Source organism: Acomys minous (genome assembly GCF_964271855.1).
Source record: "Acomys minous genome assembly, chromosome: 6".
Lineage (NCBI taxonomy): Eukaryota > Metazoa > Chordata > Mammalia > Rodentia > Muridae > Acomys > Acomys minous.
In genome coordinates, this window is record NC_140487.1 from 43,436,064 (window position 1) to 43,462,748 (window position 26,685).

A 26,685-nucleotide genomic window follows, 5' to 3' on the forward strand; every position below is an offset into this window, starting at 1 on the left:
ACGTTATGGGTCGGGCCTGGTAGCCAACACCTTTAAGCCTTGCTCTTGGGAGGCAAAGGTAGGCAGATCTCTGAGTTTGAGACTAACCTGGTTTATAAGAATGAGATTCAGGACAGTCAGAGGTACATAGAGAAATCTTGTGTTGAAAAACAAACAAAACAAAAAGATTTACATGATGGCAGTGGTAGTCTATTCTATTGTCTAACATGCTTCAGGTTCTGGGTTTCATTCCTAGCAATGTTCTCTCTTGGGGAAAAAACAAAAGAACTACCTTGGCATAGGATAGATACACTTATCATCATTTTTATGAGTTGATAATTTAGGACAATTTGTCAGTAATTTTGTTGGACCAGAACCTTTATGTTCATGTGTATGTTACTGCCTTTTCTCTTCTTTTGATAATTAATTAGGTAGAACATAATTTGATTGTAGGAGACCTTTCCAAGGTCAAAGTTGGTTTATATGCTGGGCATAGTAGCTCGCTACTATAATCGTGGGAAGCTGAGGTAGGAGAATCTCCAATTTAATACCACCCTGAGCTACCAAGTGGGTTGAAGACAGCGTGAACTGTGTATGTAGCAAGACCATGTCTCACTACGCACCTTCTTCCAAAAGAGTTTACCCTCAACTCTTGACTTTTAGGTTTTAATACAGCCTGTTCACTTTACCCTAAAGGAGTGTTGGAATTGGCAAATGACTATAAATTGAACATTCAAGCTTTCAAACAGTCTAGTTAGCAGTACTGTCAGGTGTTCTTATATATATATATGTCATGCACGTAAATCGGAAAAAAGCACATATCTTTAGTTAATACTAAGTTAGTAAACCACATGGCATAGGTTTTATCCAGTAAATCAGCCCTAGAGAGATTAAGATCAGATACCAAATTTATTAAGTATTATGTACATCCTTTGAATTTTTTATTAACTGTCTCATGCTAAAATAGAAGTATCATCAGATGGTAATTTCACTGGGTTTTCTGTCAGTACAACTCAGATCTATGGTATATGGAATGAATTTTTCTTAAGATGTAAATGCTTTTTTAAAAAAGCTGAATTTTCGGCAAAAACTTGAGCGTTCATAGTTGCTGTATTATGTGGTGGGCAGAGTTGATGCCTGATGGTGACTGTATCTCTAGAGGAGTTAGGTGACCACAGTGGGCAGTTAGGAACTATGTTGGGAGGTCAATGGAATTATTAGGTAAGGCTTTGTGTTTTCTCTTCAGAAAGATGTGTGGTGACAGGTGACTGCTGGGTGGGCAAGTTCCAGCAACATTCCACTTACTCAGACTCATTTCTCTGTTCCATTTAGGAGGATGGCAGGGTCTCAGCCCCATACATTGCCGAAGAGTGTCTGAGAAAGCTAGATACGAAGCAGCAGACCAACACCCTGTTGAACCTGGTGTGGAGGGACTCCGCCAGTGAGGAGGTCTTCACAAGGATGGCTTCTATCTGCCACACGCTGATGGTGCAGCACCGTATGATGGTGCCCAAAGTCAGGCAGGTCTCTTGGGGTTGGTGTGCACAGGTGGGGGAGCTTGCAATTTCTCTGTGATTCACAGTGTGAACTGTGACCTGTTGGTCTATTTTCTTATAGAAGAGGACACAGGATACTGGACTTGCCAAGCCCTTCATGAAAATGAAACTCTGTTTTCCTTTTTGGAACCATTTATGATCCTTCCCAGCCCTGAATGTGATTTACTAGCAGATTAGTTCAGCTATTTTTACGTGCAATAGTGTCTTGCATATGAGTGTTAGACCTCAACATCCACTTTAAAATTTAGACTCATACCTATGCACCAGCATGCTGAATTTCTTTTTAGGTTTTTTTTGTTGTTGTTGTTTTCATAGCGCCTTTTAGTTGTGATACCCTGACAAATAACTGTAGTCAGCTTTAAAAAAAAAAAACAAACAGAAAAACTATGAAGAAGCTTTTAGCCGGCAGTGTTGATGGTAGTAGCACATGCCTTTAATCCCAGCACTTGGGAGACAGGAGTAGGTGGATCTCTGTGAGTTTGAGGCCAGCCTGGTCTACACAGAGAAATCCTGTCTCAAAAAACAAAAGAAAGACAGACAGACAGACTAACTTTTGGTTACGATTAAAAAAAAATGTTGTTGTTGGTGGTTTTTAAATGTAGACTCTCATCTGAGCTCTCTGCTATAATTCACTCCTTGTAGTCAATTGCAGTAAAGCAAGTGTGAGGCCCAAAGGCTGCTAACCTTGTCTAGGACACATGCTGTAGAGCAAGGAGTCCTTGCTTTGGTTAGTAATTGTTGAATATATGCCTTAGTTGTGTTTAATTCCAAAGGTATTTAAAGAATAAAGCAACTTTCTGTGCTGGCTCAATTTCATAAGTACAGCCCTGTTCCTTTGAGCAACTGTTCCAAGACGTTTTCTGTGTTAAGTATAGTAGGTTTTTAAAGTTATACTGCTTTTTCAGAGCTGGGATTGATAGGTTTAATTTTGTTTAGCATGTGTCATCAGAATTATAAAGGGCATGGTTTTTGTTTGTTTGTTTGTTTGTTTGTTTGTTTGTTTTACACTGAGACAAATGGATATGAAGAAAAGAGACAGAGAACTGTATGTAAGGGCTTAGCTGCATAAAATTGGAGAAAAGGATGACAGTGTATTACTCAGGGTTTGTATAGAGATTGGCTGCCCTACAAAAACTCAGGAAAGTGATGGCTGGCTAGAATGTCCTGGACTCACTTTGTAGACCAGACTGGCCTGGAACTCACAAAGATCCATCTACCTCTGCCTCTCGAAGTGCTGGGATTCCAGGTGTGTGCCCCCATGCCTGGGTAGATGCTTATGAGCCACCCTGTAGTTGCTGGGAATTGAACTTAGGACCTCCAGAAGAGCAGCCAGTGCTCTTAACCTCTGAGCCATCTTTCCGGCCCCCAATTTTTTTTAAACTAGTAAGTTTGTTACAAACGTCTTCTTTTTTTTTTTTTTTTTTAATTTTATTTTGGCTTTTTGAGACAGGATTTCTTTGTGTGGTCTTGGCTGCCCTGGACTAGCTTTGTAGACCAGGCTGGCTTTGAACTCACAGAGATCCGACTGCCTCTACTAAATACCATCTAAGCACCATTCTATCCAGGCATCTGAAGTTACTGAGGGAGTATCAGCAGAAATGTGAGGTGCTCCAGCCTTCCACTTCTAACTGCACTGAGATGAGCACAGTTGGCCTTTGTTTGACTATCACTGCCTAACCAGTCTGCACAGCTGCTTTTCTTGACATAACCAGATGGCCAGCCAGGGACCCCTCAGCTCACTCAGGTTTGCCTGCTTCACTCAACAAACTATACAGTTTTTTATAGGCTTAGTGTGTATTTCTTGAGGAGACATATAGGAAGGAAGTATCTATTTCTTAGTCTGGCTGGTGCCCATATACTAGAAAATGACTCCAGCCAGGCCATTTTGATGAGTAAATGAGCTGGTTGGGGTGGGGGGGGGGGAGCTCTACAGCTTTGGATAGCTTTCTGGAAGCTATTTTCACTAGTTAGCAGCCCAACCTATGCTCCTTTATAGAGCCTGACATTTATTCAGCACCCATCAGAGGGCAGAAGCAAACCAGAAGAGCTGCAAACTGTTACGCAGTTATCCTTGTCCTTAGTAAGCTCACAAAGGTCTCAGTGAGTGCTGTCTGGCACTGAGAGGTTTGCTTTTGTTCTGCTGCAGTCTGGCTCAGAGTCTCAGTGTATGGAACAACTGCAAAACAGCATTGCTTTGATTTCAACTCACAAGACTGTTCCTCCTACATTGTCCTGACCTCTTTTATGTGCTCCCCTTTATAGATACTATTATTTTCATTCTTTTTGGTGCTGGGTTGGTGGTAGTTTGTTTTTTAAATACCCATGGGCTTCTCTTGCTTAGTTTTCCTTATGGGTTCTTTTTCTATTTTTACTAAACTTTTTTTATTTTTGTTTACTTTTATAGTTCTCTCTCAGCTGGTACTTTGGCTCTTAAATTTTTGTCTTTCATTTAATAACTTTCTGGAGCTCCAGAATCTTGTTGAACTGTAGAGCCATGTCATGTGGGACTTCCCATGTTGTCCACTAGGAACCCCACATCTCCCAGAAACTTGCTTTCTTCTCATCCCAGTAAAAATAGGCTCATCATTTACTTATGTGTGCCCTAACATTGAAATATTATAATACATAATACTATATTACGTAAGTAAACTCAAATCCTCATTCATACTAGTCAGTGTGGTTAGGGATCACTGCACAGATTAGAACAAGCCCTTCTTGTAGGAAGTCCATTGGACACACTATCATAAGGTTAAAGCTGGTTATGTCTTCCTCAGTGAGCCCTATTCTGGTTGAGTTAACATACTTAGTCAGACCATCATACTTTAGGTCATGTTTTGCCAGAGAGGTGCGTTATCAAAAACCAGAAATAGTTTCATACTCTAATGAAGGCTCACCTGTGGATCTCTTTGCTTTGATGACAGTTTCACATTCTTTGCATTGTTGTCTTACAGGGTCACCTTTTCTTTAGCCATTATCAGTTACCAGTAAGGTTGCCTGTAGTTTTAACATGTAAAGTGTCCATGTAGTTAAAATATTTAAGGTGTCCATGAGGCATCTGAGTCAGTTCTGTCTCAATATAAGCTTGATTTTTTTCCCTCTAAAATCTAATACAATGAGTCAATTTTATTGTATCTTTCATTTATTAATCATTGTATTTCAGACAGCGATGTGCCCTGTGTCTTCTCAGCACTGTTAACATGCAATAGTAATGACTACTCTTTAGCTCTTGAGTTACAGATTACCTTGTCATTTTATAATTCAGGGTAGATAATTATCCTGCTAATACATTTTGTGTTTTGTTGTATATATACCATTAATTATTATATACTGCATATGTGGTTTATAAGTATTTCTATAATGCTTTAAAGAAAAAGTAAGGATGTAACTGGAGACATTTTATTTTTTCAACTATGAATTTGTCTTTTAATATATGTTGTCAGAATAACTAGTAGATTTAGTAAGCTCTCTATTCTGTAAATTTTGCATTCTATTTCATGAGTAAAGATCATATAAAACCAATAAACTTTTAAGCATTGTAACAGCTATTTTGGATTCATATAGTGTTTAAGCTAATTTCACATTTATGAGAATTCTAAAGACATAGTTTACTGCCTGTGTGGTAGCCCATGCATGTAGTGCTAGCACTGATGAGGTAGAAGCAGGAGGATCAAGAATTAAAGACCATTGTTGCCTGTATGAGTCCCTACAGTCAATATAAAAAGAATGGGGGAAAACTTGGAAGTAAACTTGGAAGACATGTGCACCAGAGTCATTTTAGATTCCTTCCTTCCAAGGATGCACCAGCCGTTTAGCTTCTTGCTTCTGCCTCCTGACGCTGAGTGCTGGGATAAAGGCATGTGCCACTACAGCCTGGCTCCTTCCTTTTTTTCTCAAGATATATTTATTGGAACTGGAGAGATGGCTCAGCAGTTAAGAGCACTATCTGCTCTTCCAGAGGTTCTGAGTTCAATTCCCAGCAACTGCATGGGGACTCACAACCATCTATACTGGGATCTTATGCTCTCTTCTGCCCTGTAAGTGTATCTGAAGATAGAGCACTCATAGACGTGAAATCAATCTTCTCAAAAGCAAGTGTGAGTGCCTGTATGAATGTGTGTGCACCACATGTGTGCCTGGTGCGTGTGAAGGGAAGAAAGTATTGGATCACCTGGAACTGGAGTTATAGGTGGTTGTGAGCTGCAGTGTGGAATGGGTTTGTTTTGTTTTGTTTTGTTTTTTAAAGATTTATTATTTATTATTTATACAGTATTCTGCCCGCATGTACACCTGCACACCAGAAGAGGGCACCAGATCTCATTATAGATGGTTGTGAGCCACCATGTGGTTGCTAGCAATTGAACTCAGGACCTTTGGAAGAACACACAGTGCCCTTAACCTCTGAGCCATCTCTCCAGCCCCAGTCAAATGCTGACCAGCTCTCCAGCCCCTCTTAGGGCCATTTTTTCATAGCAAAATATACCTAGTATTCATAGTTCTGATTGTGTATTCAGAAAACATAAATGTGGAATAGTATGTATGAAATACTGGATTAAATGCAGGAAATTAGCTGATATAATTGAGATTTTTAGGTTGAGGTGCCTTGTATATCCAAGCCTTACTATTTATCTTCTCCTATGAGCTTTTTTTAAAAAAAAAGCTTTATTTATTTTATGTATATGGATGTTTTCTCTGCATGTACATCTATCTGCACATAAGAGGTCATCTGATCCCATGAAGCTGTAGTTATAAATGGTTGTGAGTCATCGTGTGAATGCTTGGAATTGAACTCAGGACCTCTGAGAGAGCAGCCAGTGCTCTTAACTGTTGAGCCATCTCTCTAGCCTTCATATGGCCTTTTAAATTAACACTCTTCTTGCAAAATTTAGCCAATTAAATATAATCAATTAAAACATCTTTCTGCTTTCAGTAACATAAATTGTGGAATACACTACCTAGCTATCTATCTACTTATTTATTTATTTTGGTTTTTCGAGATAGAATTTCTCTGTGTAACAGCCCTGGCTGTCCTGGATTCGCTTTGTAGACCAGGCTGGCCTCGACCTCGGAGATCTGCCTGCGTCAGCCTCCAGAGTGCTGGGATTAAAGGCATGTGCCACCACGCCCAGCTCTGCCTAGCTTTTTAAAACACCCTCACAGCTATTTCCATAGGAGGAACAAGAGGCATCTGAAAAGTCTGTAGGCAGGTGATTTGGTTCTGAGACATTCCAAGCAGAATTAACTCGGGGCTTGCTCTGCCAGAAGCTGACTTGTGGTGCTAGTTATTTGGACTGCCTCTTGTTTTTTATGTTAGGCTCAGTGTATGATAGGAACAGAGAGGTCATAAAAAGGGCATGAGATTACTGTGTTGATATTTAAAATATAGTCTTTTCTTGTGATGGAACTGCTTTAAAATGTTTTATCTTCTGATATTTCCTACTTTGTTCTTTTTAAAAAATATATTTATTTATTCATTTATGTGTATGAGTGCTCTGTCTTCATGCACACCAGAAGAGGGCACCAGATCACATTATAGATGGTTGTGAGCCACCATGTGGTTGGTGGGAATTGAACTCAGGACTTCTGTAAGAGCAGTCAGTGCCCCTAATTGCTGAGCCATCTCTCCAGCCCCCTACTTGGTCCTAAAATGCTTATAGTAAATCACATTTCTGTTTTACAGACATGTTTTTCTTACCATCTTAAGTCTGTGTTTTTGTTTGTTTGTTTCTGAGACAAAGTCTGATGTAGCTTAGACTGGCCTTGAACATCTGGTCTTTCTTCTTCCATCTCCCAACTGCTGGGATTAAAATTATATGCCACTGCACAAAGCAAATTTGAATTATTGTTATTATTATTGTTTTCAGTAAGCCATATAGTGGAGAGGGCAGCCTAAGCTTGAGTGAAGCAGCCCTGAGTCCTCAGGGCTGCTGGATCGCGACTCATCTCAGGACAGTGACAGTAGATGAGAGCCAGGCCTGCCTACCTGCAGCTGTGGTACATGGCTCTTTTCAGTTTCCTTACCAAGGGGCCTGTGTCAGATGTGAGCTTTTGTGGTATTAATGTGAGTTCTTTAAGTTGTATACTGTTTTCACTGTATAGTTGTATAGCTTTGTTTTTAAGTAATGATTCAAGTAAATAATAGCTTACTTCTCCCGTTTTTCTGTTTTCAGGCTTCTCTACAGTTTAGCCTTCAACGCCAGGTTTTTGAGGCACCTTTGGTTTCTCATCTCTTCCATGACAACACAGATGATCACAGGGTATGTGCTATACAGGCTTACAGATTGAGCCTAAGGGCATGGAAAGTGGCAGCTTAAAGGAAGTGTTATAAGGGCATTTTTAATTATTGCTTAAACTTGTTCTGTCATGTTAGGAGATTGTATTCCAAATGGCCTTAATTTCACACGTACACTCCCCCCTCCCCCGCCAAAAAAAGAAAAATTAGTGCCTAGTTTTACATTTAACTTACCTATAAACTTGGTTAGAATGTGGCTTTTATCTGAAGGGACATTTGTTTTTAAAATTTGAGGCATTGGGGTTTTTTTCTTTTTGAAAAATTTACTTCATTTTATGTGTATAGGTGGTTTTGCTTTTGTTTGTTGTTGTTGTTTTGTTTTTTGTTTTTCGAGACAGGGTTTCTCTTTGTAACCTTGGCTGCCCTGGACTGGCTTTGTAGACCAGGCTGGCCTCGAACTCACAGTGATCTGCCTGCCTCTGCCTCCTTGAGTGCTGGGATTAAAGGCGTGCGCCACCACACCAGGCACGTGCAGGTGCTTTTACCTACATGTATGTTTGTGTACCACATGTATGGATTGTATTTATAGAGGTCAGAAGCTGGAGCTGCTGGTGGTTGTGAGAGTCAAGCGCCAGTGCTCTTCACTGCTGAACTGTCTCTCCAGTTCTTGTTCCCCTGCTCTTGGTTTTAGTTTTGTTGTTGTTTTGGTTATTGTTTGTTTCTTTGTTTTTAATAAAGCAAAAACCACAGTTTCACTTTGCAGCCAGTGGCTTGGAAGTCCTGCCTCAGCTTCTGGAGTAGTAGCACCCGTCATATCCGAAAATCTAATGCGAAGGGAGTTTTTCTGAATTACTTTTATGTTTCTCATTGAATCTTACTGATTCTTACTTGAATTAGAGTTTTTCTCAGCCCACTGTGTCTAGCAGAGAGATTAGAGACACCTAGATTAGATTCATACTTAGAAATTTTAAAATAAAAGGTTTTGGTGCATTTAAATCCTTCTGACATGACCTTGACTTTCATGAACAACAGTTTACTTAGGGCAAGAGGAGATTGGAGATCATTAGAACAGGAAATTATCATCGACCTATGCGTACCTCAGCTTAGCAACAGAGATACTAGTATGCTCAACTTGATAATTGCCTGTTTGTTTACGACATTTGTCTTTTGGTGAGGAAATGGAGTCATGATGTGTGAAAGAAAAATGACACTGTTAATTATATTAAATTATTAATGCTGTTTTACAATGGGTAAAGTTATATAGGCTTTTAAAGGTACTTGAGAATTTTGAGTTTCTTGTTACTTATTTAGTTTATTAAATTCCTTCCAGGAACATAAACAATGTAATAATATATTCCTAGTTAGCATCTCATCATACCACTTTTGGGAGTAAAATTAAAAACAAAACACCTGATTTTCTGAAAATGACAGTGAATTTAGTCAGAGGATAGTTTCACAGCAAGACTAGTTTAGCTGGGAGACCTGGATGAGACCTGGGAGGCTGCCTCGTTGTCTTATCAGGTAGCCAGGAGGTGCCAGGCCCAACTGAAATGCAGCCTGTTCCTCACCCTAGGCCTTTCAAGTGCTGAGATTAAAAGCACCACTGACTGTGCCCACGGACAGATGTTTTGCAAGACCTATTTTTATTCAAGTGTGTTATTTCCAATATTTCCTGTTGAAATAAGACAGATTTACTGAAGCTGAAGCTACTGACAGCCAGCAAACAGGCAACTCTTTACCAAAGGTAGCAACAGGCTACTCTGCTTGTTGTCACTGTACTGTCTGCAGAGGGGCCCCCTCAGGATGTCTGTAAACAAGAGTCCATTCAGCAGGAAAAACTAAAAACCCTTCAGTAGGGGGAGGGAGTAGTCACCACACACAGGTACAAATCCTTATTCTGAGGGTGGATTCATGTGATGGCTCATTGTTATCTGTAATTCACCTGGTTTTTGGTGTCTTGCCTATCACATTAAATTGTAGATGTTTTATTTGCTTCCAAGTTTGTTGAGATTGACCTGATTTCAGAAGGATGTTTGAGTTGGTGGTTTTAACAGGAAGAATGGCCTTTGTTTCATTTGTCCCTGGCTGTAGAGTCCACTAGTGCACTGGTGACTCTTCTTCCAAGTTCCATTTTCCATCATTCAAGTGAGAATGATTAACTTCTTTTGCCCACCTCCTGGAATTAAAAGAACAAGTAAATTAATGTTGGTTAACAGCCTTATTTGCCTGCCTGCGCGATTCTGCCATGGCTTATGGTAGTGTAAGGAACATGATTCACAGCAGGAGCGATCCTTAAGTGCTGATTCAGCACTGCTTACTGTAGAAAACACTGGCCACCCAACAAGTGTGTAACACCTGTTCCCTTAACTAGTATATGCTCCTTGGTTTTATGTGATCTTTGTGGGCGGCCTGGTGGCACAGTGAAGACTCATTCAGGAAATATATGCAGCATCCTGTTATGGCAGTACACCAGTGAAGAAACAACTGTGCATTCTGTCAGCTCTCAGCTTTCCTGGCTTTGGTAATAAAATTGGACAGTATGTATGTCTGCATGGATGCAGTACCCAAGGAGGCTAGAAGAGGCCATCAGATCCTCTGAGACTAGAGTTACAGACTGTTGTGAGCGGCACAGAGCTCTTGTTCTCATTCTAGAGATTTCCTCGGAGGCAGCACCATGCATATTCAAAGTCCCATCTGCATCTACCTCACTCAGCAACCCAACCCCCAGCCCTCCTGAGTCCTCCTCCTCCCACCACCCAACCCCCAGCCCTCCTGAGTCCTCCTCCTCCCACCACCCAACCCCCAGCCCTCCTGAGTCCTCCTCCCCCCACCACTTACAAACATGGACAGGAGAAACAAGTTTCTCCCCACAAGAAGTAAAAGCTGAAGGTTCTAACTTGGCTTCAATGTAGAACTGTTACAGACCTTCCTGAAAGCAAGGGGCTAGGTAAAATGTTCTGCCTGCCATAGATGTTGGCCTTTTTAAAAATGTAAGTCCAGGAAGAGGGGATAATTTTCCATGCAGGAACCAAGTCTTCATCTAAAACTCTGCAGGGCTTTGGCATGGGACTATGTCCACTCTCAGTAGCTGCCCATTGCTGCAGGGGGCAGGAACAGGAACACACCAAAAAGGTTGATCTGGTAGGCTCTCTTGTCTTTTCTGGTGCCAGTTACTAACATGTCTTTTCTTGAGGGAAACGTTTCCTTCCTTTAAGTTAATTTTATTTTTAATGTAAATTTGTTCTTTACTAAATATATTTATCTGATGTCTTAATTCCTAAGCTAAAACTCCTTTACTCCCTACTTTAGGTCTATGGTGCCATTGCTTCAGGTGATATCAAGGGGTTCACCCATGTCTTTTGAAGATTCTAGTCGAATCATCCCACTCTTTTACCTCTTCAGCTCCTTGTTCAGTCATTCGTTGATTTCCATACATGACAATGAATTTTTTGGTGATCCTATAGAAGGTGAGAATTTTGAAAAATGGGTTTGAAAGGCTGGCACTCAGGTGTGCGCGCTCTCTCCTCTCTCTCCCTCTCTCCCTCTCTCTCCCAGCCCCCGCCCCCTCCTTACCTCTCCTTCTCTAAGTTTTCATGTGTATATTGGAAAAAAAAACTGGTGGAAAATTGGGTTGTTTTAGTTGTAGGTCAGAGACAATCATCCATGATGCCTTTCACTCTGGAGGAGTTAATCCTGCTGTCTCGCTGCCTTCGAGATGCCTGCTTGGGGATTATCAAGCTAGCATACCCAGAAACAAAGCCAGAAGTTCGAGAGGAATATGTTACTGCTTTTCAGAGTATTGGGGTCACTACTAATTCTGAGATGCAACAGTGCATACAAATGGAACAGAAGCGATGGGTTCAGTTGTTCAAGGTATGTGGCATGTTGGAGAATGAATCAAGCTCATGTTTCTGCTTAGTTCCTTTCAGAAAAATAGGAATGTGATGGTTGATTTCAGACATAACTTTTAATTTGAAAAACTTTTAAAGCCTTGTTTTTATTTTATATCTGCTTTCATTTTAAATCATTGCTTTTGTGTTGATGAAATGGGTCAGTATAGGTAAAGGTTCTTTCTACCAAGCCTGGAGACATGTATCACACACAGTGAAAGGAGAGAACTGACTCCCAAACACTGTCTTCTTTCACATAAATGTTACTGCACAAAAGGAAAAATAAAAATCTTGCTTTCACATTTAATACATATGTAAAATGTCCTTGACCAGCTGAAGTAATATAAAACGTGTTAAATATTTTCATTTTTAAGTCAGAGATCTTTTCTTGGTAGTAAAAATCATTTTTTAATCTTTTATAGGGTGGAATTATAGAGGTAAAATTAGTCATAGTTTTTGATTCGTGCTGTATATAAATTACTCCAGAATGTGTTTATTTCTAACCATAGAGAAAAAGAAGTTATGGGGTACCATGCCTGGAGTGCTGGCAGGAGTGGGGTGACTTGGGGTGGGAAAAAAAAGAGCAGGGAAATGGTGCTTGACTCTGACCCCCATGCAATTTCTGCTGCAAACACATCTAGTCAGCTAAAATTGCTCATTAAAGGAGTGAGTGCAGAAGAAATGCATCTTCCAAATTGGATGCTAGATTTACAGGCCGTTTAGTACCAGCGACCTCTCGAACACTAATGTTCCATGAGAGTCATCAGCTGTCCCTTCAGGTCTTTTATCACTGCTTTTGTCAAGCTATCTATTTAATTGAAAGAAGTTAATTGAATGAAAATGATCAACTAAGCTTGTATTAATATTGCTAATGGAACTTTCTTCTTGGCCATGTTTGGAGAAAGATGTCAAACTAGACTTTAGGAAAGACCCATTAATGCTTGCACTTAACCTGATGGGCTAATTAAGGACTGCTTATTCATCCTACAAGTCTATGAGAGTCTCTCTGCAGCCCATTCTGCCTGATGTTACAACACATTTCACTTAGAAGCATGAGCATTAGCAGCAGTGAAAGTAACTGATAATGTTTTGATTGTGTGAATACAGGACTAATGCATCATTGAATTCATAATTTGTGCAGATTGATGTAATACATGTTTGCACAATTTCTTTTAATCACCTCTCTGCATTTCTAAGTAAACCTTAAAAGTTGCCTATTGAGCTCTTCCTTGAAGATGGGCTATTTTGCACCTTTTCTAGGTTACAAATAAGCTGTCTCACCTATTTCAGACTTGGAGTGCTTGTGTAGACATTCATGGACTTGGGCCATATGGTAGCGTGTATATTTTCTTGTCTGTGTGTAATTAAGCTCTGGGAGCTTTTCTAGTAGCATTCCCCTTCTGTGGGACACCAGGTTTTGTGTAACTTCACTGTTTCACAGTTCCTACTAGATATTTTATAATTTCATATGGCAGTCTTATCTTTGGGGCTTAGGAATGAATATCTGAATTTAATAATGCCACATGAGAGATTTTTTTTCACCCTGACACTATTCTGTTTTGCTTAAACATTAAATAAAAATTTTGTGGAACCAAGGGCAGTGATGCATGCTAGTAATTCCAGCTCTTGGGTTGCTGAGTCAGAGTGATTACAAGCATGGGCTATAGTGACTTCAAGGTGAATTAATCAAGACCCTGTCTCAAACACCCTCCCCATGAAGAGGCAGTAAATCCTTCTTGATATGTCTTTGTATCTGGCTACCACATTTAATAGGCCTTATCAAGAGAGAGATTGAACCCAGGGCTTTGACCATGCTAGGTAAACATTCTACCACTGAGCTACATCCAAAATCCCAATTTTTTTTTTAAAAAATGGGATTGACTTATATTTGAAATTGTGTTTTAACAAAGACTTCGTCCTTAGAATAGAATCGTTTAAAGGATGCCTCCTATTTTATACCACCTGCTATGAGTTAGACTCTTAAAAATAATACAAAGTAGTATGACCCATGAGTGATCAACTGCTACTAGCTTTTCTTATAGGAAAAAATGACTTTTATATAAAATACCGCAAATAGTAGGGAGTTGTCCCTTTTTCCTAAAAGCAAGCATTACCTGTCTGTTCATATGTTAATGATTCTATGTGGGAGATGTTGACTGTTGCACAAAGCCATCCATGTACCGTTTATGTGTATTACAGTACCAAATTAAAGTTGAACAGTCACAGTAAAACTAACCAAAAGATGTGAAAGCATTTGCCTTTAATTTCTGGCTTTCTGTTGAGTGACAGAATTGTAAACACTAAGTCTTAACTTCAGTGCAGACCATTTTCATTTTTCAGTCAGAGATGATCTTCTTGAATTAATTTGTGTGAGTGGCTGTTGGCTGGTCACAGGACACAGAATTTAAGTGCTTAAAGTCATTTTACTTGTCACTGTAAGAAGTAAGGTTGGTTCCTAAGTTCTGCATCAACGTTGTTGAAACAGATCATGCATTTATCAACTTTATAAACTTCTTTTTGAAGTGTAATTTATGGCTATAATTGCTTTAACCCAATGCAGAGGCAGTAAATCCTGCTTGATATGTCTTTGTATCTGGCTACCACATTTAATAGGCGTTATCAAAGGCAGTGTGTCAGGGGCAGGCACATGGATGTGCATTGCCACATAGAGAGCAGAGTGTGCCATGGTAGATGAGTCTTGTCTTGATTGTTGGTTTGTACTTCCTATTTGGGAAAAGAAAATGTGGTGGACCTGTGTATCCCAGACCTCAGGAGTCTAAAGCAGTTTGGTCATGGGACATAGAAAAACAAAGTTAAGATTTGCCTATTAGCTTCCTCTGCTAACTATCCCTCATACTGTAGGCCTAGTCAAAAGTTCATGTCTAAAGAGGTCCTGTGCCACAGTGGGGAAGCTGCGGTTCATTGCTAACTGAACATAATGTTCAGTTACTTCTAAATATACGCCTATACAATACTGCTGCTGTTACCTTTAGTCAGAAAAGCTGCTCTTTGCAGTGATAAGCAATTACTTCAGAGACTCATAACTGGCCAAATTACTGAGAATAAATGACCCATAAACGGGACATTCATATCTGTCCTAGGGTTTCTTTTTTGTTGTTGGTTGGTTGGTTTCTGGGTTTTGAGTGTTTTTAGTTTAGTTTTGTTTTTTTGAGACAGGGTCTCTCTGTGTAGCCTTGGCTGTCCTAGACTCTCTTTGTAAACCAGGCTGGCTTTGAACTCACAGTGGTGTACCTGCCTCTACCTCTCTGAGTGCTGGGATTAAAGGCATGTGCCACCATGCTAGGCTTTAGTTAGGGTTTCTATTGCTGTGAAGAGACACTATGACGACAGCAGCTCTTATAAAGGAAAACATTTAGTATGGAGCTGACTTACAGTTTATCAGCATGATGGGAAACATGGCAGCATGCAGGCACACATGGTCCTGGAGAAGTAGGTGGAAGTTCTACACCTACATACAAAGGCAGCAGGAAGAGAGAGTAATACTGAGGTTGGCTTGAGCATCTGAAACCACTACGCAAGTTAGTGGCCACCTGAGCTTGATAAAGAGAGTTAAGGCCAAGACTGGCTTAAGATAAACCAGAAACATCCGCTTCACAAAGGACACACATAGATGTGATGTTGCAATTGGGCAGCATGGCCACCTTGAGAATTGATCAGCTCCAAAAGCACAGACAGGCAAGGTGAGTGGAGAAAACAGATGTAGTAGAGTGTGGTATTTCTCAGAATAACTAGAAAAAATATTCGCATAGTGACCGAATGAGCATCATTATAGCCCAGGTAAACTATTGTACTGCTAGAGATCTATCTTGAAAATCTAGCCAAGGGGCTGGAGAGATGGCTCAGTGATTACGAACATTTGTTCCTCTTGCAAAGGACCCAGGTTCAACTCCCAGGAACCACACGGTAGCTCCTTTATAAGAGAAGAGAGTCATTCTTAACCATTGAGCTCTCTCTCCAGTCTCCTGACCTCTTCCCCACCCCACCTCCCATTTTGTCTTTTAATTTTATTACAGGAAAAATTTTTACTATCTTTTTTATTAGTAAATATTTAATTTTTACATTTACATTTATATTATTACACACACGTATAATAAACTACTTACAGCAAGAAGAACCATGAAACAATCAGGAATTAAATAAATGTTACACTCTTAGTGTTTTGGCTATTTGTATTTGGCAGCCTTGAAGAAAACTATCTTTCTTGGTGTGTCTAAAATTCTGAATGTAAAGCAATATCTATCGTATCTCATCATTATCAACTTAAAACATCTGTCTAGACCTAAAAACATCTTAACCCTTAAACAGCTAAGGTTAATTGTAAAACTAAACTATCTGATCTTCAACCCCATCAGAGACTTGAGAAGGATAAAAATTAATTACTCGAATATACAAAGGGTGCAGGTTAGCAGCTTCCCAAATGAGAAGAACCCATTTTGTTTCTTGACACAGAGTTTCTCTGTGTAGCCCTGGCTGTCCTGGAACTAGCTCTGTACACCAGGCTAGCCTTGAACTCACAAGTATACGAGCCTCTGCTTCCCGAGTGCTGGGATTAAAGGCATATGCCACCACCATCTGATGAATCATAGGCTCCTTCGTGGTAGAAGGCACAAAATGACTCTCCCCGCTCCCCCAAGTTAGGGTCACATGACTTCATTTTAAAAAGAGCACTTTGTATATGCACCCGTGTTGTTGCTTTTCTGTTTCTCTTGGCAGACAACTGGTTTGTTCCTCCAGCATGTTCTTGTGGTCCTTGAAGGAAGATGTTTTTAAGCTGGAAAAGGTCACATCCCAGTGGTGAAGCACTTACGCCAGTGTCTTCTGGTTAGTGGTGCTGCCTACTCTGTGAGGTGTTAGTCACTGAGTTGTTTGTATGACACAGCCCTGTCGTTCCTTTTCAGGTTATCACCAACCTAGTGAAAATGCTGAAGTCTAGAGACACAAGGAGAAATTTCTGTCCTCCAAACCATTGGCTGTCAGAACAAGAGGATATCAAAGCAGATAAAGTTAGTGGAATATCTCCCTAATAATATGTTTCATTAAAGATGATTTCTTAGCTTTTTGTTTTTCTGGGGAGAGTAAGCCTGTTTAAATAATTTTGACTCTGCAGTTAATTTAGGTATCAATGTTGTCTGTAGTGCTAACTCTTGGTCAAAGGGCAAGATATGTAGCAACAGCATTGGCCTCGAGTTTGTCCTGATAATCACTATTTTGATTGCACTATTTTTTTGTCTTAGGTTGGATTGAAGCCCAATAATTGTCTATTTGAGTTGAAAAAATTATTTTTAGTAATACTACAATAAAAGTATGTTCATTAGTTAAAATAGATGGGCTTTATCCTAGGCTGTCTGAAGGGGCAGGAACAATTGACTATTACTAAGATTTGAACCTAAAGCAGACTGAATCTTCCAGACCATCAGAATAAGGGTGCATCAGATGCTCTCAAACAGTCATCACTGATGCATTTTAGAACCCTTGAGAGTGGAAGACAGTGCAGAGATACAGGAGAAACAGGGACACCGGTGCTGCAAGGAACAAAAATAGTGTGGCAGGACATTGGAGACATGACTGGTGTTCCCAGGGACAAACTATCTTCAAGTTGAGCCTGGGGCCTCCATCTCTGCCCATTGGCAGAGTCTGCAAATGGGCAGATCTTGCAAAGTGAACAGCTCTGGGACCCGGGCAGGGACTCTAAAGGAAATTTCCCACTAACACAAAAGAGCTTTTGCATGGTGGTAGTTCTAGGTCTGAAGAGTGGTGATCTGTCACAGTAGAGGCTGCTGGGGTATGAGGAAAGGTCAGGGACTCCTGAGAAGCCCCTCTTCCCAGATATGAACACTGCCCTAGAAAATCTGAGTAAATCTGAAAATAGCTGCATGGACTGGCCTTATAGAGTAAGTCCACAAATTCACAATGGTATTACAGAGAAAAAGACCTTCATCCATCAATTTTAGAGAGTGTGAAGGAACCATGTCATTCTGAAGACTGTTCTAGAAAGAAAGAATAAACATTTGACTTGCCTCTCCAAGGCTATCTATCTAGATAGCATTGATGTCTTCCTATTAAGCATTTCTTCCACATAATGGGTGCCCTACTTCATAGGTTCAGGGGAGGATGTAACATGCACCACACACATTGGCCCTACTACTGCTCTAAGCCTCTTCGGGTACCTCTGCAAGTATTGAGTATGACCCAGACTATAAGCCAAAGTTTGTATGTTCATGAAAAAAAAAATTTACAAAGGCCAAAACTAAGAGGTTAGAAGAAATTACAGATTTAAAAGCTTAAGAGAAAATCCTTTATGCTTATATTACTTGAATACTCATTCAGCCAAATTAATTGGAAATAAAAAGCTTTAGAGGAGATAGGTAAATATAATATTTGTTACTTTTTCCATGAGATATGCTCTTTTCATAATTATATCATTATGTTAATTTACTCTGTCCAGACACTCAACAGTTCACTTTGAAGTAGTTAAGGCTAACATGAGAGTTAGCTTGGACTGGACAGGGATAGACAGACATCTCTTTAAAAGAGTGTAGGTTTTAGTCTGCTTAGTTGCCACCAAGCAGTACTGGGGCAGAAGGAAATGCTGACAGCAGCAATTGATTCCCACAGGTCACCCAGCTCTATGTACCTGCATCTAGACATGTGTGGCGGTTCAGGAGGATGGGCAGGATTGGCCCACTGCAGTCCACCCTGGAGGGTAAGTTCTCCTCGGTTGTCACTTTTCTTTCTTTCTTTCTTTCTTTCTTTCTTCTTTTTTCTTTCTTTTCTTTTTCTTTTTTTTTTTTTTAGACAGGGTTTCTCTTGTAGTCTTGGCTGGCCCGGACTTGCTGGCCTTAGTGCTGGGATTAAAGGTGTGTGTCACCACACCTGGCTGGTACTTCTTTTCACAAGGGTGAATACTCAGCAGCATTCACCGCTTTTACTGTTGCTCTGTGATTTTTTTTTTTAATTTATTATGTATACAGTGTTCAGCCTGCACGTACACCTGCAGGCCAGAAGAGGGCATCAGATCACATAGATGATTGTGAGCCGCCATATGTGTTTGTAGGGAATTGAACTCGGGACCTCTGGATGCATAGTCAGTGCTCTTAACCTTTGAGTCATCTCTCTAGCCCAGCTCTGATTTTTACTGAACACCATACACACAGAATATTCATCATTCCAATAAAAATCAGCTTGTGTTTCCTGGTGGACAGATAGAAAATAATTATTATCCACCTTTTCTGAAAGGTGGAACTGCAGGATAAGCAGCATAAATAAGGCAGTGGTGTTCTGTGGATCATAGCTGTTTCTTTTGATTGTTCTATAGAATTCCATTGAGCCGCCATAGCATATGAAGGACATTGGGTTATGTCAGTCTTTGGTGATTATAAATGTTGCTGCAGTCATTTTCTTCAGTACCATAACCCCTGATAGGTTTTTCATGCTTCAGTAAATAACTCCCTTCCCATGTTCTTAATAAGCAACTCTGGTTAAACAGGTAAAATGAGACATGAAAGTGAAGAGGGAGACTAGTTGTGAGGAAAGTGGTCAGTGAGAGTGGAAAGATAAAAGAGGATGATGGGTTATGAATATGATCACCATAGATTGTATACATGGTAAAATTGTCAACTTTTTTAAAAATAAAAATGTGACCTTTTAAGAAGGTACATGGTAGACTGGGGATGTAGCACAGTGGTAGAACTTAACCTGGAACAAACTTTGCGTTTCATTCCTGGATCTACAATGACGATAACTCAATGTGATTTTATTGTTTGGTTTGGTTTGGTTTGGTTTTTCGAGACAGGGTTTCTCTGTTATCTTGGCTGTTCTGGACTTGCTTTGTAGACCAGGCTGGCCTCGTACTCACAGTGGTCCACCTGCCTCTGCCTCCCAAGTGCTGGGATTAAAGGTGTGCGCCACCACGCCTGGCTCTCATTGTGATTTTAATCTGCGTTTCCCAGCTGACTAATGGTATTTTGGGGGCTTGTTTTTAAATTACTGCATTTGGAGAATTTTTAATGTTACAGATATAGTTTCTTTATCTGTTATAAAATTTGCCACTATTTGCCCCCCACCCCACCCCTGACACCCAGTCTCTCAATAGGGTCTCTCTCGATGTAGTCCTGACAGTCCTGGAACTCACTCTGTAGACAAAGCTGGTCTCCAACTTACAGAGATCCCTCTGCCTCTCAAGTGTGGGGATAAAGGGTGTGTGCCACCACCACCCAACTATAAGGGAATCTTAAACTGTTAAAAATTATTCAGATTTTGTGGTTTTGTTTTTCATTCAAATGAGTTTGAAAGAGTTAACTGTGACTCGTTGTGCCAGGCTGTTTTCTTAGTGTTGGGAGAGAACAGGGCCTAATGTTACTAGTTAAGTACTAGGCCTGTAAGATACGGATTAATAAAGCAACAGTTTTCTTTAATTCTGCTAGCTTCAAAAATAATTGACACAGAGATACTATGATTTATTTTACAAGCTTAAAGAATTGGAGCTGGGCAGATGTACGTGAGAATGTACTCATCTGGATGAGATCCAGATCTTGGGGGCCAGTAATTAGCATTAGAATACATAACACCAGACTAGTCCCTAGCAATTCCCTCTTTTTGTCAAAATAAAAAGACTTTCTCTTACAATAATAAACTCCATATAGTAAGCAAATATGAAACAATTATGAAAACTATCATGTAATAATTACATTTACAATGTCCAGTCTTTGGTACCCTACAATCAATCCTACCTTGATGAGTTCAGAGTTCTGTATCCAAATTATTTTTATCACAGTGTGAATTTAACAACCTAAAAATTCTATTTAGACCTATAAATATCCTTTTAAAACATTTTCTAAATGCTAAACAACTTAAGCCTAATTGTGAGACTAAACTGTTTAGTTTTCAACCCCATCTAAGACTTGAGAGGGAAATAATGTTACCTAAGTGTGTAGGAAGTGCAGGCAAAGCTTCTAATACAAAGAAATAAGAGTCAGTTGACTGCCTGGTAGGTCACCCAAAATCTCTCTATCATATTGGAGTACATACATCCTCAGCCTTTTGGCCCAGTATATCTGGCAGACTTAATTGTGAAGCCGGGGATATTGACAGACTTGCTTACCTTGTCTTGGCACTTGCCCCCGCCCCATACCCCCACAGCATGTTATCTGCAGTTGAGTAGGGGTGGTTTTACCCAGTGGCTAGCTTGACATTTTGGAAGCAACTCCACTTGGAGGTCTTTTGATGCTCATAGCTTCTTTGAGGTAGTGTAGGGTTGCTGCTAGAAGCTGACTTAAGTAAAAAAAAGGTTTTAAATTAAAAAACCATTTTAAAATGCCATATTTTGCAGGTCTTTGAGATTTTTGAAGACCTCTGTCTGTCTGTCTGTCTGTCTGTCTGTTTATCTATCGTAAATCTGATCACGTAAACATTGCTTCTTTCTAGCTAGTTACTATGCGTTAAGCCTAAGATACATACGTAAAAAATAGACGAGTATCTGACATGACCACGAGCTAGATTGATTAATCATTAATTTGTATTACTTAATTATTCTAAACAGTGTGTAATAGCAGCTTATAAAAGTCTTGGAAGTAAAACTTGTATTTACAAATGAGTTATATAGGGGCTGGAGAGATGCCTCAAAGGTTAGGAGCACTCACTGCCTGCTCTTTACCAAAAGTTCTGAGTTAATTCCCAGCAACCATGTAGTGGCTCACAACCATCTATAAATGAGATCTGATGCCCCCTTCTGGCGTATAGGCACACACGTAGGCAGAACACTGTATAATAAATAAATAAATAAATAAATAAATAAATCTTTTTAAAATAAATAAATAAAACACATTCTATAGGCCCAATACCTCATATCAGACTAGAATGTATGTATGTGTATCAAAATTAACCTTAAATTTTGCATTAATATACAAAATTCTATATCAATATTTTAAAAATAACCTTATTGGAGAATAACAGTTAAAGCTCTAATTGAAGAATAGATTTAATAATTACTTTTTTTAAAATTTCCTTTTATCTTATTATCCCTATATGATATTCCTATATTCCCCATTCTTCTCCTCAACTCCTATCCCTTTACCTAAGCAAAAGAGAGAAATCCTTGAGTCTAAATTTCGATGCCTTGTTTTTTCTCTGTTTAACACCATTAATAACTTTAACCAACCCATTGCATTTCAAAGGTGTAACTCCCTTAAGAGAAGCCATGTTCAGATACTAATTAATAAAGCAACAGTTTTCTTCCTTCCCTTCTTCCTTCCTCCCTACCTTCCTTCCTTTCTGGTTTTTTTTGTTGTTGTTTTGGTTTGGTTTGGTTTGTTTTTTTGTTTGTTTTGTTTTGGTTTGGTTTTGGTTTTTTGAGATAAGGTTTCTCTGTGAAGCAGAGCCCTTGCTGTCCTGGCTTTGTAGACCAGTCTAGTCTCGAACTCACAGAGATCTGCCTGCCTCTGTCTCTGGAGTGGTGGGATCAAAGGGTACCACCACGCCCAGCACAACAGTTTTTTTTTAACCCTGCTAGCTTCCAAAATAATTGACATAGAAGGACTATGATTTATTTTACAAGCGTAAAGAACTGGAGCCGGGCAGATACCAACTCTCTAAGCTATTTAGCTATCTCTCAGCTACATAACACAAATTACTTGCCAATAAGTCATCCTTTCTGAGCTACATCTGCTCCGTCAGGCCACACCCTCTTCTCCATCTTCTGCTCCTTCTGCTACATCGTCCTCCTGTCTTGCTCCCTGCCCAAACCCATGAACCTAACTTTTGCCTACCTCTCTTCTGCCAAGCCACAGGCTTCAGCATTTTTACTAATCAATCAACTTTAAATTAGTTACAGCAAGGTTTACACAACAAAGACAGTTATATATGAGAATGTGCACATCTGGGTGGCAACCAGATCTTGGGGCCAGCATTAGAATACATAGTACCAAGCCAGGCCTGATGGTGTATTCCTTTAATCCAGCACAGGTAGAGGCAGGCTGATCTTTGTGAGTTCAAGGCTAGCCTGGTCTACAAAGTCTAGGACAGCCATGGCTGTCAACACAGAAAAGCGCTGTCTGAGAAAACACTTAAAAAATAGGGTAGTAGGGGAGAAAAGAATAATACATAGTACCTGACCAGCCCCCAGCATAGGCCCACTGGACACACAGCCTTCTAGGCACCTTGCCGTGCATGCTACCCACCCCAGAGGAAAGGGAGAGTACAGGGACCTCCCACTTTAGCTCTCACATCTTGGGCCTCACCCTGTGAGTGCTAGCTGGGTTTGTGAGATGAGCAGACAACGGAAGATGATCACCCTTACCCAATCTGCATGTGTATCACTCACCTGGCTGGAATGACCTCAGAGATTTCAGATTGGGCCTAAAGGGTGTGTTCATGGAAGTAGAGAAAGGTAGAATCACTAGGATAGTTCAGATTCTTAGAATGATTTTATACACCCTTATTTTAGTAGCTGGCAGGGAATGGAAAGGAAAATACAGATGGACTCATGAGTTTTACTTAACATGTGTTTCAGTGGGTCTGGAGTCCCCACCCCTGTCTGTGTCTGAGGAACGACAGCTTGCCATCCTGACAGAACTGCCCTTTGTGGTTCCATTTGAAGAGCGAGTGAAGGTATGCCATTTAGACCCTGTGATGCTAACTGAACACAGATAAAACACAAGACTTTTAAAAATCGCCAATTACAGTGGCACAGACCTTTAATTCCAACACTCAGGAGGCAGAAGCAGGTGGGTCTCTGTAAGTTTGAGGCCAGCCTGGTCTACAAAGCAAGTCCAGGCCAAGCAAGGCTACACAGAAAAACCAAAAAGAAAAAAAAAAAAACCTAAAAATTCCAATTTCATCCTTAAAATGTAGCCAGATATTTCTCTGTATAAGCTAAAGCTATGCTTTCCCTTGTAACTAGTGTGGCAGCCTGTTAGACTAGAGATTTCTGATAGCGGGGCCTAATGAAGGTTGTTTAAACTATCAAAGTTTGCATTGTTACTAAAAAGGCCAATTTTTTGGTAAAGATACTTTTTGTACATTCATAAGAAAGTTACTATAACCATCACTGCTTTGAAAATGGGCAAGTACCTTAGCTTCTTGCCAGATGATTTTGAAAAAATGTTTAAAAGTTTGAATATATCTGTTTCCAGTTTAATTTAGACTGTTCTGTTTTACAAGAAACAGCTAAATTCTTTCAGGCATGAGCCTCAATATTTTTTAGGCCTTCATTCTTTGTTCAGGGCAAAAAAAAAAAAAAAAGACTGACCTAGGTCAGTGGTTCTCAACCTTCGAAATGTAGTTAGTTCCTCATATTGTGGTGACCCAACCATAAAATTGTTTTTGTTGCTACTTTGTTAACTGTAGTTTTGCTACTATTACGAATTGTAATATAAATATTTTTGGAGATAGAGGGTTGCCACCCATAGTTTGAGAACTGCTGCTCTAGATGTTCCAAAAAAAAAAAAATGCCAGCCCCCTCAGTACATGGTGATGCATGCCTTTAATCTTAGCATTGGAAGAAGCAGAGGCAGAGGCAGGTGGATTTCTGTGAGTTTAAAGTGAGTTCCAGGAGAACCAGGGACGTTACACAAAAAAAAACTCTGTCTCAGAAAAATACCAAACCAAGCAAACAAAAAATGCCAAAAGCCATAGTGCCCAACTCCTGAGCCCCCTCTACTGGTATTTCAACAATTACAGACATGAATTTTATTCTTGGGGGAAACATTCCCTCTAAGATAGCATACTGCTTTAAGACTTCACTACCCTCCTAAATAATATTTTTGACGTGCTTGTGTGTTTGCATGTGTATTCTGGAGTCCATGCAGAATTGGAGAAGAGTTTTTAGGAGTCTCTTCTCTCCTGTCATGCAGATCCCAGCTTGAACTCAGATCATAACTCTTGGCTGAAAGTGCCTTACCCCCTGGGTCATTTCAATATCAGAGGAAACAGCTTTAGAAATACTTAAATACTCATTTCTTGAAAAAGTTATTATTTGCTACCTTGTATATAAAAATTTATGCCGTAATTTATAGGGATACAAAGTTAAAGAATATTTAACAGTTTTGTTTACATTGCTTGTGTTTATACTAACAAGTCTTTTGGTTCTAGTAACCTTATAACTTTACCTTTTTGTTAGATCTTTCAAAGGTTGATTTATGCAGATAAGCAAGAAGTTCAAGGAGATGGTCCATTTCTGGATGGAATCAATGTCACAATAAGAAGAAATTATATTTATGAAGATGCTTATGACAAACTTTCTCCAGAAAATGGTACATAAATATATATGTAGTGTTCTTTGTGTGCCTGCATATGTCAGTGGGAACTTGGGAATTATTGTAGAAAATGATCATTGTTGCTGGCCATAGTGATGCATGCTTTTAATCTCAGTACTTGGGAAGCAGAGCCAAGTGGATTTCTGTGACTTTGAGGCCACCCTGTTCTACATATCAAGAAAGGAAAAAATAAAGCCAGTTGATGGTGGCACACACCTTTGATCCCAACACTCAAGAGGCAGAGGCAGGTGGATTTTTGTGAGTTCCAGGCCAGCCTAGTCTACCAAGTGATGTTTCGAAAAACCAGAAAAAAAGAAAATAGTTTTTTTTTAAAAAGTCCATTGAGCAGCTGCTGGGTGTGATGGTACATGCCTCTAATCTATTAGCACTAGGAGCCAGGGCTACATAAGGCTGTGTTTGTGTGTGTGTGTGTGTGTGTGTGTGTGTGTGTGTGTGTGTGTGTGTGTGTGTGTGTATAAAACAGTAGATGGAGTACTTGACTAACAGACTAGCATGGGCAAGGAACTAGTTTCAATTCCTTGGGAGGAAAAAAATTTTTTTTACCTGTTCATAATTTGTTCTATTGTTTGCTTGTTCTTTTTGTACTAAGGAGGAAACCCAGGTAAGTGTTTTACCACTGAGCTGAGCTTCCAGCCTTTTGTATGACTTTTTAAAAGTGAAATGTAATAGATAACATTTAGTAAATGTGAACTACCAACCAGTATTCCTAAAGTTGGTAGGTATCACAACAAGCATTTTATATTACCAATTTTTACTTTTAAAGGCAACCCGTTGTCCCTGTTCCTGTGTTGTGTCTTATTCCTTTGGCTGCCTATAGTTCCAAAAATGCAGGTGACGGCCATTTCATTCTGAGTTTTGTTCTTTCTGATAGATGGGGTCTCTCTAGTCCAGTCTGACTTAGGATCCATAATCCTCCTCTTAGCTTCCTGAGCACTGTGATAGTGGTTTTTAGTTTATATTTTTCATATAAATGTGTGACCAATTTTTAGTCACATTATATTAAAATAAGTGCTGTTGATTTTGTTGTGGTTTTTTTTCGAGACAGGGTCTCTCTGTGTGGCCTTAGCTGTCCTGTACTGGTTTTGTAGTCCAGGCTGACCTTGAACTCACAGAGGTCAATCTGCTTCTGCCTCCCAGAGTGCCAGGATTATAGGGTTGTGCCACTGCACCTGGCTCAATAAGTGCTGTTGAAATCTGTATTTCTTTCTTAAAAAAAAAAAATAGTTCTTCAGTAACTGTACTGTAAAGAAAATTGCACTTCAACCATCTGAAAGCCAGTGACACATGCTTTATATTGTTCTAATACTTGACACTCAAGAGTTAAATGCTGTATAGGAATAGTGTAAACTGAAGTATATCATACCCATGGTCTTACATACAGTCAGTGTTTGATCAGTACAGAGTATTCAGAATAAAAGCTCTGTCATCTTAGGTCCATGGTAGATGGGAAATCATAGTTGCTTCTCTTTGAGGGAACCACTTAATTTTCTCTAAGGAAAACTAAGCCTCAGGTTGTAATAATTTTCACTTCCCAACTGAAGAACAGATGTCAGTATGGTGACAATAGAAGAAAACTGGTGGCAGCAGTTCCCTGCTGTACTCAGGAGATGTGGTTTTACATAATGCATATTTGTCCTTTGAGCAGCTCAGTGCTCTCTCAAGCCCTGTGTGGTGAACTGTTTCAGTTTGGGTCTAAAGTCAGACTGAAATCCCCACTAGGACAGATTTCTCTTGCCCCA

The 26,685-nt window shown here is 39.8% G+C and overlaps 1 protein-coding gene across 1 annotated transcript in view; it reads left to right on the forward strand.

The window, feature by feature from the left end:
* Positions 1 to 26,685, forward strand: part of UBE3C (ubiquitin protein ligase E3C) — a 100,595-nt gene that overhangs the window by 40,337 nt on the left and 33,573 nt on the right. The window contains exons 10-17 of the mRNA XM_084786954.1: positions 1,312 to 1,499; positions 7,703 to 7,789; positions 11,074 to 11,231; positions 11,405 to 11,637; positions 16,574 to 16,678; positions 18,291 to 18,378; positions 23,182 to 23,279; positions 24,790 to 24,922. Coding sequence (XP_084643080.1) covers positions 1,312 to 1,499; positions 7,703 to 7,789; positions 11,074 to 11,231; positions 11,405 to 11,637; positions 16,574 to 16,678; positions 18,291 to 18,378; positions 23,182 to 23,279; positions 24,790 to 24,922 — 1,090 coding nt within the window. The remainder of the gene's footprint in view (positions 1 to 1,311; positions 1,500 to 7,702; positions 7,790 to 11,073; positions 11,232 to 11,404; positions 11,638 to 16,573; positions 16,679 to 18,290; positions 18,379 to 23,181; positions 23,280 to 24,789; positions 24,923 to 26,685) is intronic.